Consider the following 16,578-nt stretch of genomic DNA (forward strand, 5'->3'; position numbering starts at 1 on the left):
CTTGTGAAAACTCAACTCTGGAGCTCATAAATGTCTACAGTGGGATTGGAACTCAGGTCTCCACTGACCAGCACCCAAAGCTGTCTCAGTCATAGGGCTCTTGGGGAGATCCAGCAGGACACAGTGTGCTTCTCACATAAATAGGGCTCATTCTCCAAGACAGTTACAGTAAGTCATGGGTATGACCTGATGTCCCTTCTCCCTTCTGCACTCCTTTAGTGATGACTTTAGTACGTCATAAGACCAGACATCTAGACTTGAAAGGGATCCTAACTGGTCTAACCCCCTTTTTTTAATAGATGCTGTGATGAGAATCAAGGCCAGAATTTAAACCCGGACCCGTGACTCCCAAAGTAGCATTCTTTCCACTATACTGTGCACACTGTCGCCCTAAGAGCACCAGGGTCCAGAGTGACAGCCTAGTCACAGGATCCCAGATCTAAGACTAGAAGAATTCACAGAGGAAGAAAGTGAGGCAGGATTCAAACCCAGGATTTCAGACTCCAGATACCAACTGCCTGACTGTCTTGGGGACTAAGGAAAGAAAATATCTCCCCTATATCTGGGGAGATTTTCACTAAGGTTGGTGAGTGAAATCTGAGTTACTAAAAAATGTCAATTTAGCTCATTCTCTGGCTTTCCCATTAAACCGAGGTCATATGGAATTTTCAGTCAAGGCTACCATGTAGATAGCACTTCACCTTGAGGATTTTATATGATGCTCACAACAGCTCTGAGAGGTAGGTGCTGTTACTGTCCCCATTTTACACAGGAGGAAACTGAGACTGAAGGCAGTTGAGTGACTTGCCCAGAGTCACATAGCCTAATATCTAAGGAAAAATTTGAACTCAGGTCTTCCTGACTCCAAGTCTCTTAGCCCTAGCCACCTTTGTTGCCTCTACTGACAAGCTCAAAGAGTGCTCTCTTTTTCCTTAAAGAAGTCACAGCAGTGCACCTCTTCTCCATTTCAAAGCCCCTCTCCCAGAATTTATGATATTCTTGGATTTATATACTCCCCCTCCCAAATCCTTCAACCCAGGAACTATTCCTATTTTCACTAAATAACTGTTATTAGTGCTACACACCCATAGGGCCCCCTTGCACACATTTTTGCACTTACTCTTTGGGGGTTCACCCCTTGCTCCCCCACCCCAAATTACTGGTGCCCCCTAGAGTTCCTAAGGGTCAACCGGATACTCACCTGTATGATCACCTGTAGTGAGCCAGGGGTGCTGGTGAATCCACAAGGGGACAGATGATTGATTCTCTTACTCTGTTCCTCTCCCCTCGCCCAGATCAGCTGTGCTCAAGGCTGGGTGCTCTTCTCTGTCTTCTTCTACTTTCTCAGTCTCTCAGTTCTGAGTTCCTTCCTCTCTGGCTCAGTATCAGCTCCCAGGGCTGGGCGGAGCTTCTTGGGGGCTTTGTACCACAGCTGGGCAAGGCTCTTTCTCAATTCCCACCCCCCTTGGGGGGAGGGGAATGTTTCTTTTTGACCCTCGAAGGCCCTTCTTCCCTTTTCTCAGAAAGATCTAAGACTGTGGTCAAACTGAGGGAAATGCCCCGCTGGCAAAGAGGATGTATATCACATCATCTGGGGATTCCTGTTGTCCCAGATTTGCCACCATCAGAAAGGGGAGCATCTGACTGAAGTTGGGAGTCCTGCAGGCCAGCTCCAACACAGGCTAGCTGTGTGATCTTGGGCAGACCCCTTGCCCTCTCTGGGCCTCAGTTAAACCAAGATAACCTTTAGCTCCTATGATCTTTTACCCTCCCAAACCTCTCTTTTGGGGGAGAGGGAGACAGCGGGCAATTGGGTGGGACACCTCCCTGGGTACTAACAGCACTTAGTTCTTCAACTGCTTTCTGCTCTCAGAAAATGTCAGCTGTGAAGTCTTGCTGCCTCCAATCCAACACCATCTAAAGCCTCACTGTGGATAGCCACTCTCCTGCCCCAGGGGGACTCAGTCTCAGAGTGTTCCTGAAGCCCCTATTTGGGAGCAGGGGAAATGATGACTGGTAAAAAAAAAAAAAAAAAAAAGCAGAATCAGCAAATCTTGGAGAGACAGGAATCCTCTTAGGAGCAACCTGGCTGCTGCCTACTCTGCCCTCTCGTTCCAAGATGCCCCCTGGACCCTCCCAGCTCCCACATTAACAAATTGTCAACATACTAATAGTCTTCTTCTCATAAGCCTTCTATCTTCTTGCTATCCTGGAACCCTAGCTATCCTGGCCATCCCCTCTGGCACTTGATATAAGCACTCTCCTGCCCACCCCCAAGTACTATCGCCTCTCCCTTCTGCTTCCAAATATTTCCCTCTGTGACCAGCCTTTCACCCTCTGAGGTTCACTCCAGTCTGGAGTAGTGTCTAGCTCTTAACTGAAAGCATCTACCTGGCCCCAGGCCATCTCTTTTCTCAGAATTTTCAGCACCTAACTCACAGGCTTCTCCTTCACTCCCCTTCTCCCCGCACTTATCCCCATTCTTGCTGCCTTTAGTATACAGAGGGTTATAGAGACCACAGATGTCAGCCGATCCAAACCCCATCCCACTTCAGCCCAATTTTGTTCTATTTTTACAAGATTTGGCAATTGGCTGTATATAGGAGGGGAGGGACACAAGGGAGGGGAGGATAATGGGAAGGTTATGAATCTGGGAGGCTGGAAGGATGGTGGCACCTTCTACGGAAAGACGGAAAGGGGACGGGGTAGGGGAAAGAGAATGGATTCAGCTTGGGCTTTACTGAGTTGGAGATGACTCTGGGACATCCACTTGGAAATGTCCAATAAGGTCGCACTGAAGCCTGGATAGAGAGTGGCACCGTGTACATTGAGCTGAAAGCAGATTTGCAATGAAATGATAGTTGTATTCCTGGAAGCTGATGAGGCCACCAGAAAGAACACAGAGAGAGAAGAAAAAAGAAACCAGAACCAAATTTTGGAGAACATCAGAGGGAATGTGACGTGGGTGATGAACCCACAAAGAAGCCTGAGAACAGCCCGGAGAAGAGAAAGCAACCAGAAGCAAACTATGGTTCACAGACCACCAGGACTGTTCAATTTGGCAGAAAGGTGGACAAAAGACTATCACATCTGGCAATGAAAAGATCAAAACAGTCTCCTCCTCATATGTGAAGACAGTGAAATTCCAGAAGGAAGTGCCATCCCTGTGATAAAGAAAGAGAGTGGACCTGGGACTCCGTGGATGGAGTGAGAGCCTGGTGAAGAGCTCCTTCCCTCAATGCATTTCTCTCCAGTGTGTAGTCTTCCGCAGTTGCTCAGAGTGCAAGTGACTTGGCCAGGGTCACACAGCCAGTACACAGTAGTCCAAGTCATCCTGATTCTGATTGGGCTCATCCTGTTGTCTCTCATGATGATGACATCCCTGACATCCCAAGGTACTTTCCAGACCTTGTGCCATTTCAGGGAGGTGTATGTGCCATCATTCTCCTCATTCTTCAGATGAAGAAACTGATTTTCAAGTTAGCTAAGATCTCTTCATGATCACACAGCTAGTGTTTGAGGTAAGATTTGAACCCAGGTCTTGGGTGACTGCTAAATGTTCTTTCCAACACAAACAAAGCTGCTTGGTGCCTTTTTACTGCCCAACTAGTACAAACATTCACATACACACACACTCACTCACTCACTCACACACACTCATTCACATACACTTGTACACATACCCAATCACACACATTCACACTCACATACTCACATATACACAGACATAGCCACTCACACACTTTCACATATTCATATACACACATATTTACAGAGATCCACACTTTCACACCCACTCACACACATTCACAATTCATGCATATATATATATATATATATATATACACTCACAGACTCACATATACTCAAACACACACTTGCACACATTCACACATACACCTTTACACACACTCACCTATCCTTACCCAATACACCCACATAGTTCACATTTAGATTCACACACATTCACTCTCTCACACACACACACACTCACACATACTCAGAGGCACACACATATACGCTATCATGTTAATTTTATGCCACCTCCCCTCCACCTAGAGCCAAAAACCTGCTGCAGATTCCAGGTGCCCAGCCCTTCCATCCCTCGGGGAGGGCACTTAAGTAGGTACTTTGAGGACAAAATTTGCATGTTTCTTATAAAACAGCATCAGATCTCTCTGTCTCTGGGAGCCAGTGATAAGTGAGAGATTCACACTCTAAACCATAGATCACACTCCAGACTATTTGATTTAATCTAGACACTGACCTTTCTTCCAAGTTGAAGAGGAAAGCAGGGCTTGGACTTCCATCTTCAGTAGCTGCTTCGGAAGGTCCTGGTTACAGAGCCTCAGGACCTCCCTTCCTGAGCCTTGGCTCCCAAGGCCTAAGAGGGGTGTGATGGATTCTGAGCTTCTTTGCTCCTTGGACTCTGCCAGAACTTGGGGAAGTCCCTCCTTTTATCCATCTACCCATCCATCTTTCCATCCATCCATCCTGCACATAGCTGGTAGAGGAATTTTCCTAAAGCCCACATCTGACTCTGTCACTCCTTGTTCCACCAACTCCAGTGACTCCTTCTTGTCTCCAATACCAAATAAAAATACTGAAATCTCTTGCAAAGAGGCCCTTCCTGCACTGACATCCCCTCCCCCAACCTCCTTCCACTCTCCTGCCCTCCCAGCACTCTGCGCTGGAGCCATGAGCCACCTTTCCACCCTCCCAAGGGTCCTCTTGTTTCTTTGAGACTATCCTCAGGCTTGTTAAGGACTCTCTCCTCCCAGCTGCATCCTAGAAGCCTGGCTTTCCCCTCAGGGTTCAACTCAAGGATTCCTTTCTGCACAAAGTCTTTTCTCCTCTCAAAACTGTCTTTGTTTTGAAACCACAATGGGTAGACAGATGTGCTCCTGTTGTCTCCCCCATACAAATGTCAGCTCCTTACAGGCAGGGAAATTCCGCCACAGTATTTGTATCCCCAGTGCACGGCACCATGTCCGGTGCATAGTGGATTGATTGGCTTCCCCTTTCTTGGGTCTCAGTTTCCCCATGTGCAAAAATGAGGAGATTGAACTAAATCACTTCCAAAGTACTTTCTAGCTATAGAACTATGATTATAGCTATGACCATTAAGGCCCCTTTCAGCTCTAAATCTACGGTCCCATGGAGATCTGGCCAATGCAGAAAGTCAGTCCACCCATCTGTCTCAATCCTCTAATCCTCCAGGGGATCCTCCAGCAGCTTCTTCCCCTCCCCGTCAAAGGTCAAGGTTATCCTGCCATTTTGTCCAGAGGATCACTCTCCTTTACCTTCAATAGAGCTTAAGGTTGAAATCCAGCTCACACAGACCAGCTCCACGACGCTCCAGAGCCCTGTTATCTTAGACTCAGAGGATCAGGTGGGTCTCATGTCATTATTTCAGCAGCCTGCACACTTTGGATGCCAGGGCCACCCAAACACCTTGGCACTGAAGACCAAGTAGACTCAAATGCTTCCTCCCAAGAAACATTTCTCTCCTCAAAGCTGACCCAGGCATGGAGAGGGAGCCTAGACAAGCCAAAAGAGGAGGAAATTAATTCAGAAGGGGTAGAAAACTGATCCCTCTGGAGGAAGAGACAAGTGCTAAGAACAGGAAATGAAAGCAAAAAATAAAACCAGCATGACTTTTCTGTCGGTCAAAGTCCATCCTGAAGCATATCAGCAGGTCAGTTTTATAGGCAGCCAGTCTTGAGTTTATCCAGAAAGGCCAAACCCAATCTACTGGCGTGTCCTAGCACCCTTAGGGGCCCTGGGAGACCAGTGCTGCTCTGGCCCCTCAACCAAGGGTTATTTTCAGGAGCCCCGCCTGACACCAGGCTAGTTCAATGCAATTGTATCTGTCACCTTCTCTGGGCTATTGCCTGGACATTAAAGGACTACGCTGCCCTCATCTCTCTTTCCACCCTCGGTGCTGAGAAAGAGGTTGAGACAATCACAGATCCAGGACTGAGAAAGGTCCTTAGAGCCTACCTCAGCCAACTCCTGCACTGTACAAGTGCCAAGTTCTAGCCATTACACTAATTAACTGTCCTAGCTCCCCCTGGGCTCCCAAGATCTGCTCCTCCCCATATCTGTGTTTTTTAAAAGAGTGTGTATCTATGTTTACTCTATGGTGACTCAATTTTTCTCAGATTTCTAGATTGGGTGTCACCTGCTGATGAGGCAGATACCTGCTAGAATCTATGGCTAAATCAGCTAGGGGTTAGGGTTGGAGCAAATGGGCATAGGAGTCACACTCCCCTAGACTGCTCTGAGCTTGGACCCCACAAACCTTCTGGGCCCCAGTAGCTTCACTTCAAGGTGTGGCCAATTTCCAACACTCCCTTTTTGATTGGATCAGAACAACTTATTCACCCTTTGTGCATGTGGCCTTACCAATCATTATATGTGGTTACAGCATTATCTCTTTTGCCTGCTATTTTTGGCTTTCTGGGTTATATCAAATGAACCAGCCCCTCCTAGCCCTTGCAGAAGCCCAGCCAATCCTGCAGTGGCCATCCCGATACACTCCAGGACTGTGATTCCTAGCTTTGGGGGGCCCTCAGTGCCAGGTCCATTCCTCCCTCCACCCCTGGCCTCAAGCCTTCCCACATCAGGGTGCAAGCTCCTGGAAAGCAGGAACTCTTATTTGTGTCCCCAATCCTCAGCATGGTGCCTGGCACACAGTAGGTACTTACCCAGGATTTATTAGTGATGGACTATTATTAGATGGAGTCACTGGATTAGATGACATTTAAGAACCTTCCAGCTCTAACTCTAGAATCCTGATTCCAGAGGACAGGAGTGAAGCAAACCTCCCTTTTCTTGGCAAGGAGGCGGGGGACCTTGGGTGCAGAATGAGTCATACGTTGTCCCAAATAGCCAACATGCTTGTCTGCTTCAACATGCTTTATTCCAAGGGAGAGTTCTAGGAAGAAAAAAAAGGAACACACCTGGCATGGGGAGTAGACCTGGGTTCAAATACTGACTTGGCACTCACTGTGTCACCATGGAACGTGGACCACTTAATCATTCTGAACTTTTGGAGTCAAGAAGACCAGTCAGTGAGGGCACCAATATCACTGAATTCTTGTGAGGTTCATACAAAATGGTGCCTCTAATGCCCTTTGTAAGCCTTGAGAGCCAACATTTCTTCATGTGGCATTTCCAATGGTAGCATGGTTCATTGGATGGTGTGTCAGCCTGAGAGTCAGGAAGATGGGCCTCTGACACCTACTGGCTCCATGATTCTGCCTTCCTCCTGCCCCCAGGTGGCTCACTAAGACTCCAGGTTTGCAGAGGAGGCATGGCTCTGCATCAGCAGAGTGAGTTTCCTCATTGATATTTCCCCATCTCAAAGGAATCCCAGGTTTGACCCATAAAAACATGGATCAGTTCTACTCTACCAAGAGATAATTAAATAAAAACTGGGAACTTGCAAGCCCCTTCAGTTCTCTGCAAAGTGATGCTTTACCTACTTGGTAAAACATTGACCACATTACAGCTGATTTTTCTCAAAGATAAGGAAAGCATGCTCATTGTTGCCTCAGAATATACATTAGGTGTGCAAGAGGACTGCCTCTCACTGCTCCAAGTCAGTCTGCAGAAAGCCTGACTGAGCTGAGCAAATCTTTGAGGTCAAAGGCCCTCGTGATACAGGCAGGGACAGAGCAGCAAAAGCAAAGCTGGCTGCTGACACAAAGCTTTGGTTAGCCATCTCTGGCCCTCCCGGCCCCTACCAGCTTTATCAGGACCATTGGGGCAATCATTAATGACAACTGACATTGAGACAATGCACGAAGGTTCAAAAAGCATGTTCCCTCCTTTGGATGATGAGACATGTCCCTTAAGTCCATTTCTGATGTTGAATCCTCTGAAGTCAATGCTGTATGTGTCATTCTGCTGAGCTATAACCAGGGCAGGACAACTAGGGACTTACCCTAGGGTATTAATTTCTGAGAATTTACTGTATCTTGCCCACCATGGTTACCTCCCAGGTAAGTGCCTCCCTGGCATCACCTCTGCCCCCCCCACCCTGAGTGTCCTGGAGAGGAAGACAATTCCAGGCCTCATTTCATATCACTAATTCCAGGCATGGTTTGTGCTCTCATTTTGAAAATTCCTAGTTGTGACTGTCATTCCACCCATTTTAATAAATAAACACAGTGGTTCCCTATGGCCTCCAGGATCAAATACAAATTCCTCTGCTTAACTTTAAAGCTTTTCACAGTTTGGGGGCAGCCTACCTTCCCTCCCTCTCCTCCCCTTGGCAGTCCAGCCCCCTCACACAGGACACTACCCTGCCCTGATGCCATGCCTAGAGTGCACTCTCTCCCACCTTGACCTCACAGAAAGTCTCTTCCTTCTGGGACAGCTAGGTGTCTCAGTGGATAAAGTATCAGTCAGGAAGACCTGAGCTCCAATGTGACCTCAGACCCTTACTAGCTGTGTGACCCTGGCTAAGTTACTTAACCCCAATTTCCTCCCAAAAAGAAAATCTCTTCCTTCAAGACACAATTCGACTATTACCTTCCATCTGGTGTCTTTCTTGACCCTGCTTCTCTAACCCCTTTGTACTCACCTGTAACTATTCTTTTCATATTTATTCTGCTTGTACTTATATATGTCCTTGTTGCCTCACCCTGAGAGAGGGATAGTCTCCTTCTTTGTATCTGAATCTCAGCACCTAAGAGGGGATGACCACGCTTGGGGAAAGTCTCAGTTGTAAGTCAGTCAGAAAGGCCCCATCCATGGTCCTTAGGATGCAGCACCGAAGTCAATGGGATGTCTTCTTTAGTTTCTTTTTGTTGATAAATACATCCATTTCTGATGGTGAACCAGTGCCAAGACCTTATCTTCTGGGCTTTCTATGGTCGTTTTCTTTGAATATACGTGGCAGTCATTTCTGAATTTTGCGGCAGCTGAAGAAAAGGAATGGAGGCAGTCAAGTTTAATGCCTGCAGAAGTAGTTCACTAGGTAATAAGTGCACTAAGGCTAATTCCCCAAATGTTGACTTCAAGGACTGGGCTGGATGCCAGACCACAGTGCTGGGTATCACCAGTGTTCCTGGGTCCGGAACTATCTACATCTGATACTGAGGAGGAGCTGGTAGTTGAAATAATATTGTAGTTTGTCTTCACTGGAACATGCCACCTCCTGTCTCTTCCTCAAGGTGCTTTACTGCCTTAGCCACTATGCCTGGTGGGTGGCAGCTGGCCAGCAGTTAGTGAGGATGGCTGGTCCTGTCTTCCTTGGGATTATTGATTAGGATGATGGCTATATAGGTTAGGCTGAGGCAACATTAGTGGTCTGGGAAATAATGCAGTTCCTGAGACTGTCAGACTTACCCCTCAGTGAGGGAGAACACACTTTCTCCTAAGGCTCCTCAGTCCTCAGTCCACAACTCTAAATGTTAGAAAGTTTCCTTTCATTGAGTTAAAACCTCAACTGCGTAACTTCTACCTAATATACAAAATCCATAAAATAATGGTAATTTGTGGCTAGGCAATGGTGAGTATTACCATCCAAGCAGGACCTTACTTCCTAGGAGACTGGAGCATAAACATAGGGGATGTTATGAGTACAGGGAGATGTGGCTGCACTGCCAGAGCAGTGTAGTCCTAGGGTCCTTTAGGGCCAGGTAGATAGCCAGAACTAGTTGTCAGGCAGGAATCTGTATAGGGGAGGGGGTTTAGGATGTGGGCAGGGAGGGAGTCAGGGATTCAGGGGTGAGTGAGGACTCCTCTCCAAATGAGGGTGGAGAAGCAGAGAATGGAAAAGCACCTATTGGGTCAATGCTTCTAGTTTTTTTAGAATTGCTGATTAAAAACAATTCTAGATGTTTAGAATAAAATTTTGAATGAATTTAGAATGTTCAGAATGTTTCTAATTTTTTAGCCTTTTCTGTTCCAATTAAATTCTTTTGTTGTTTTTAAGCTGTTGTTTGTTTAGGTACCTGTCAGCAATCCTTGTATTGAATAGGATGCTGCAAAATAAAACCCTCAATTAGAGAGGATAATAAACAGAGCTGGAAGGAAGCTCAGAGGCGTCTACTTATGCACATGAAATCACCCCAGCACCTAGGTCAAGGCTGCCAAGATGTCCTTAGTATCTTAGACTTCAGGAAGATGTCCTTGGGCCAGTCACAGTAATGAGTGAGTAACAAGGACCCGATTTCCAGAGCCCCCCAGCATTAGGCTGGAGTGGGGACTTGAGCTAGTGGGGAAGTTTACCAGAAAAGACCCCACAAACATGAAGCCAAGACTGAACACCTAACACCACTGGCCTACAAGTACCATTTCACGATGGAATGACACTTACTTAGCAAAGGGTCTCTGGGCATTAGGGAAGCAGAAAAAAAGATTCTTGTAGGAATGGGAGCATCCCAATAGATCTTTTGCCTCTTGTATTTCCAGTGCTTAGTACAATGTCTGGCACATAGTAGGTATTTAATAAATGTTTATTCATTGAGTAGAAGGAAGGTACATCTGGACTCAGGAGCTGATTCAAATTCCAGCTAAATTCCTACTCGTATGACCTGCTGTGCGGGCCAAAGTTTTCTCCTGTGGGACATGAAGGGGCTGATTTGCAGGTTGCCTCCCAGCTTGACCCCAGAGAGCCCTCTCAGTTTCCTCTCCTGATCTCTTTAGGGACCGTGATTCTTTTTCTGTCTCTTTCTCTGCCCTTTACTACAGAGAATGAGTAAACAAACTCCTGTCCTAGGTTTCCAGTAGAGCAACAGAGTCATTTACAGGAAAAGATTTCAGAGCAGGTGAAAGGCACTCTCACAGAGTTGGCCTTGAGCCAGATCTCCAGCACCCAGACCTGCCATTCATAGGCCGAAAATAAAGCCACAGTCTAGCTTGAGAGACCAATAGAAAGACAAGTGAAGGTAGAGGCCAAGACAGCCAAAGATGAACTTCCAGATACAGCAGGAGTGGGAACAGAGCAGGAAAGAGATGGAAACCGAGGGAAAGAGATGCCAAAGATGAGACTGTCTCCATCTCCAATCAAGGCTGCTGCTGCCTTCCCTCCTGCTCTCTTCTGGTCTCTCTCTACAGTCTGGCTTCTGACCTCATCACTCTCCCCAAAGTCCTCAATGGTCTCCCAATCACCAAAGCTAACGATTTTTTCTCGATCTGTATCATCTTTATTTCTCTGCACTCTTTGACACTGTTGATCACAACCTGTTCTCCTTAGACACTCTGTCCTAGGCTTTCATGCCACATCTCTCCTGGATCTCCTCCTACCTGCCCAACCACTCCATCTGGGCCTTGTTGGCTGGATCTTCATCCAGGCTGTGACTGCTCACCTTGGGTGTCCCCTAGCACCTTCTGTTCTTCTCCCTCTCCACTGTATCGCTGGATGATCTCCTCACCTCCTATGGTTTCAGTTATCATCTTAGACTCTCAGATCTACTTATCCAACCCTAATCTTTCTTAACCGCCAGCCTCAAATATCTAACTGCCCTTTAGACATCTTGAGTCAGATGTCCTATGTGGCTGTCTCAAACACAACATGTCCAACAGAGAATTAGTTATCTTTCCCCCAAAGCCTTGTCCTTGTATTAATTTCCCTATTACTGTCAAGGGTTCTATCATCCTCCCAGTCCCCCAGACTCACAAAAAAAGGGGTCATCCTTGACTCCTCATACTCTCTCACACCCTGTAGTCCATCAGAGGTTAAGTTCTGACATTTTCACCTTTACATTTCCCACATACACCCCTTTCTTTCCTCACACACTGCTACCTTGTTCGAGCCATCATCATTTCCCATCTGGACTATTCCACTAGATATTGATAGATCTGCCTGCCCCAAGTCTATCCCTATGGCAGTCCATCCTTCATTCAACCATCAAAGTGATCTCCCTAAAGCATAAGCTTGATCACATCACATGCACACATGCACACACACACACACACACACACACACACACACTATTCAGTCAACTCTAGTGGCTCCTCTACTACCTCTAGACTCAAATACAAAATTTTCTGTTTAGTTTTCAATTCCATTTACACCCTGACCCCTTCCTTCTCCCTTTCCAGACTCCTTACACCTCGCACTCCTCCACAACGTTCTGTGATCCAATGACATTGGCCCCTTTGTTGCTCCTCCAGCAAGATTCACCATCTCCAGACTCTGAGCATTTTCAATGCCTATGCCTAAAACATTCTCCTTCCTCATCTTGACCTCGTAGCTTCCCTGGCATCCTTCAAATCTCAGCAGATGTCCCACCTTCTGTAAGAGACCTTTTCTAGTCCTCCTTCACCTTAGCCCCTTGCTCTGTGTCCATCTTGTCCATACACACTTGTTGGAGAGCTGTCTCCCCCATTAAACTAGGAGTTCTCTGAAGGCAGGAATCATTTGTGTCTGACATTCATTACTCTTAGAATGTGTGTTCCTAGAGGCCAAGAACTTGTTTTGCCTATGTTTAAACCCTCAATGTTTGGCCATGTGACTTGAACATGTGTTTGGTTATGTTTCAGTCTTGTCTGACTTTTTGTGACCCCATTTGAGATTTTCTTGGCACAGATACTAGAGTGGTTTGCCACTTACTTCTTTACCTCATTTTACAAATGAGGGAAAAAATTGAGGCAAACAGGGTGAAGTGACTTGCCCAGGGTCACATAGCTAATAAGTGTCTGAAGATGGATTTGAACTGAGAAAGAGGAGTCTTTTTGTCTTCAGGCCAAGTGCTCTATCCACCTAGCTCCCCTCATGCTTATGCCTTGAACATAGTAGGTGTTTAACAAATGCTTGTTGATAAATTAGTTGTTCCTAATGTGCCAAAAGAGGACAGGCTCATAATTCTGGGTGACTTTAATGCTAGAGTAGGCTCAGACTACCAGACTTGGCAGGGAGTCCTAGGGAGGAATGGAGTTGGAAACAACAACAGCAGTGGTCATTTGCTGCTGAAGACTTGTGCATCTCCTGACCTTCTCATCACCAACACTGTTTTCCATTTACCTAAACTCAATAAAACTTTATGAATGCACCCTTGCAGCAAATATTGCATCTAATAGACTGTGTGATTATAAGGAGAAGAGACAGGAAAGATGTGAGAGTGACAAAAGCAATGCGTGGTGCAGAGTGTTGGACTGATCACAGACTTATCCTTTCCAAGCTAAATATTCATATTCATCAAAAGTGCCACCCCCAAGACAAAATGACAGCCAGAAGAATCAATGTCAACAAATTAGAGCACTTCTCTCAGTGTGAACAGTTTTTTGCTAATTTGGAGGGAAAGTTGAGCCAACACACAGTTGACAACAGTGGAGCAGAAAAGGAGTGGGCAGCTTTCAGAGATTTGGTGTACAGAACTGCATTTGCTCATCTGGGTCAGAACACTAGCAAACACCAAGACTGGTTTGATGAAAATGATGGGAAAATTCAGAAACTGCTAAATGAAAAATGAGAACTCCACAGGATATACCAGCAGGATAGTTCATTCACTTCTAAGAAGCAAGCATTTAATTAAGTCAAAAGCAAAGTAGAAGCACAACTTAGAGAGATGCAAGATTCCTGGCTCAGTAAGAAGGTAGATGAAATTCAGTTTTATGCTGATAGTAACAATCCAAAGCACTTTTATGATTCCCTGAAAGCTATCTATGGATCAAAAACCTATGGTGCATCACAATACTCAGTGCTGATGGAGCCACATTGATTAGTGATAAGAACATGATCCTAGAGAGATGGGCTGAACACTTCCATAGTGTTCTCAACAGACCATCATCAATCAATGCTGAGGCCATTGACCACTTACCTCAGGTTGAAGTCAATCCCTCCTTAGCTGAACTTCCAACTGAAGAAGAGGTTTTGAAAGTCATTAGGCTCCTTTCATGTGGCAAAGCACCTGGTGCTGAATCTATTCCAGCTGAAATTTACAAGGTAGGGGGACCATTGTTGATACAAAAGCTGACTGAAACTTTCCAGGTTATATGGCAAGAGGAAGTTATCATCCAGGAGTTCAAGGATGCCTCCATTGTTCATCTCTATAAGGGTAAAGGGAAAAGATTGTCCTGGAACAATCACAAGGGGGTCTGTCTCTTAGTCATTGCTGGCAATATTCTTGCTTAATAGGCTGATGCTTCACCTGGAAGATGGTCATATACCTGAGAGCCAGCATGGCTTCAGAAAGGGCCAAGAAACAGTCGATATGGTGTTTGCTATCCAACAACTCCAGGAGAAATGCCAGGAGCAGAACAGAGGTCTGTACACAATATTTGTAGATCTGACCAAGGCCTTTGACACTGTTAGTTGTGAGGGCTTGTGGAAAATTATGTCAAAATTTAGTTGCCTGGAGAAGTTCATCAATATTGTATGTCAATTTCATGATGGCATGTTTGCCCGAGTTCTGGATGATGGACAATGTTTCCCAGTTACCAATGGAGTGAAACAAGGCTGTGTGCTTGCTCCCGTGCTTTTTAGCATGATGCTTTCAGCCATGTTGTCAAATGCTTTCAATAAGAATGAACACGACATCAAGGTCGACTACCGTACTGATGGCAAGTTCTTCAATTTGAAAAGGCTACAAGCCAGGACCAAAGTGGAGGGAGTGTTGGTGCATGATTTTCTGTTTGCAGATGATTGAGCACTCAATGCAGCCTCTGAAGCTGAGATGCAACAATGGATCAATTCTCTGTTGCCTGTGCTCATTTTGGCCTAATAATTAACATCAAGAAAACACAGGTGCTCCATCAGCCACCACCACACCATCCATACATGGAACCATCAGTTACAACAAATGGAGAAGTTTTGAATGCTGTGGATAAGTTCACTTCCCTTGGTAGTGCACTTTCCAGGGATGTACACATTGACAATGGGGTTGATGCACGCATTGCCAGACCTAGTTCAGTATTTGGGAGATTCTGAAGAAAAGTTTCAGGGAGTCAAGATGGTAGAGTAGAAAGACACATATACTCTAGTGCTTCCCCCACAGCCCACAAAATACCTGTAAAAAATGACTCTCAACAAATTCTAGAGCAGCAGAAGTCACAGAACAACAGAGTGTAAGGGGTTTCCAGTAGAAGGTAACCTGGAAGGCCAACAGCAAAGGCTAGCCCATAGGATGTTGAGCAGAGTGGAGCCCAGCCCTGGCAGTGTGGCATTGGGAGGAACAGGACCTGAACAGACCTCCAGGGCAGAATTCCCAGCAGGGAGGGTCCCAGATCACTCAACCCACAAGCGACAAAGAAAACTCCAAAGGTCAGTGTGGGAGGGTTTTCCCAGCTGGGAGAGGGGAACCAGGTTCCCACAGCACTGGCCCCAGGCAGTGACAACAGCAGCAGCAGCAGCAGCTGGTAGTGCACGTCTACGTGGAAGCAACCTGAGTCCATTGTCCAGGCAGCTCATCTTAAAGCATCTCATGGAACTGAGGAGCTAATATGAACCTCAACCCTCAGTGGAGGTCCTGTCTCCACTCAAAGCCCCTGGGGGAGTCAATCAGCTGATCTGAATCTCAACTTTGAGCACAGTACTGGAGAGAAGAGGGGCACTAAGACCCTCCTCTTGACAAAGGATTCAGAAGTCAAGTAACTGGCTGAGAAAATGCCCAAAAAAGGAAAAAAAATAAGACCATAGAAGGTTACTTTCTTGGTGAACAGGTGTCTCTTTCCATCCTTTCTGATGAGGAAGAACATGGCATACTGTCAGAGGAAGTCAAGGTCTCTGCCTCCAGTACCTCCAAAATGAATATAAAATGGGCTTGGGTCATAGAAAAGCTTAGAAAGTGTGTCAGCAGCCTGCTAAAGGAGAACCAAAAAAATACTGAGGAAAATAACACCTTTAAAAAAGAAGCTAGGCTTCCAGCCATTCATTCCCTCAGCCCCTGTTAGTACCCTGGGGTCATGATTTTGCAACCTATAAGACAAAAAGTTGACAGTGCCGTGAAGGATGAAGCTCGTGAGATTTTTGATGAACTTGAGTCATGAAACTGTAACCATTGAATTGAAGAATGGAGCACAAGTACATGGAACAATCGCAGGTGTGGATGTCAGTATGAATATACATCTTAAAGCTGTGAAAATGACCCTGAAGAACAGAGAGCCTGTACAATTGGAAACACTGAATATACGAGGAAATAACATTCGGTACTTCATCCTTCCAGACAACTTACCTCTGGATACTTTATTTGTGGATGTTGAACCAAAGGTGAAATCTAAGAAAAAGGAAGCTGTTGCAGGAAGAGGCTGAGGTCGGGGTAGAGGACAAGGACATGGTCGTGGCAGAGGAAGAGGGGGTCCCAGATGATAACTTCTTCCATGAATACTGTTATACATTTCCACGAAAGTCAGAATATTTTTTTTTACAGGTTTTGTTTATGATGTCAGTTTTTAATAAATGCAAATGTGGGAAAGAGTTGTCTATTGAATATGTCATCAGTTAAGATTTCAGTATTGTAGATCTACTCCTTAGTATTAATATAGTAGTTCCAAATGTAAAACAGTTGAGCTATAAGGTTGTTCATAAATGTAGTTTAAATTCTGACTTAACCATACTTTTTTCTAACGTAAAAACATGATTTCATGTATGTATATGGAAGATTTTGAATCCCCACTATAATG

General features: G+C 45.7%; 2 protein-coding genes across 2 annotated transcripts in view; one reads left to right on the forward strand and one right to left on the reverse strand.

Annotated features, from left to right (window-relative positions):
• The window catches only part of LOC140525285 (G-protein coupled receptor 35-like), a 50,203-nt gene extending 45,571 nt beyond the window's left edge, over positions 1 to 4,632 (reverse strand). The window contains exon 1 of the mRNA XM_072640517.1: positions 1,202 to 4,632. The gene's annotated coding sequence lies outside the window, so the exon portion shown is untranslated. The remainder of the gene's footprint in view (positions 1 to 1,201) is intronic.
• An 11,272-nt stretch (positions 4,633 to 15,904) lies between these two features.
• Positions 15,905 to 16,207, forward strand: LOC140523493 (small nuclear ribonucleoprotein Sm D1-like). Its single transcript, XM_072638336.1, has one exon. It carries the CDS (start codon positions 15,908 to 15,910, stop codon positions 16,205 to 16,207), a length of 300 nt encoding a protein of 99 aa, XP_072494437.1. The 5' UTR covers positions 15,905 to 15,907.
• Positions 16,208 to 16,578: the final 371 nt, after the last annotated feature.

Source organism: Notamacropus eugenii, chromosome 2 (assembly GCF_028372415.1).
Source record: "Notamacropus eugenii isolate mMacEug1 chromosome 2, mMacEug1.pri_v2, whole genome shotgun sequence".
Lineage (NCBI taxonomy): Eukaryota > Metazoa > Chordata > Mammalia > Diprotodontia > Macropodidae > Notamacropus > Notamacropus eugenii.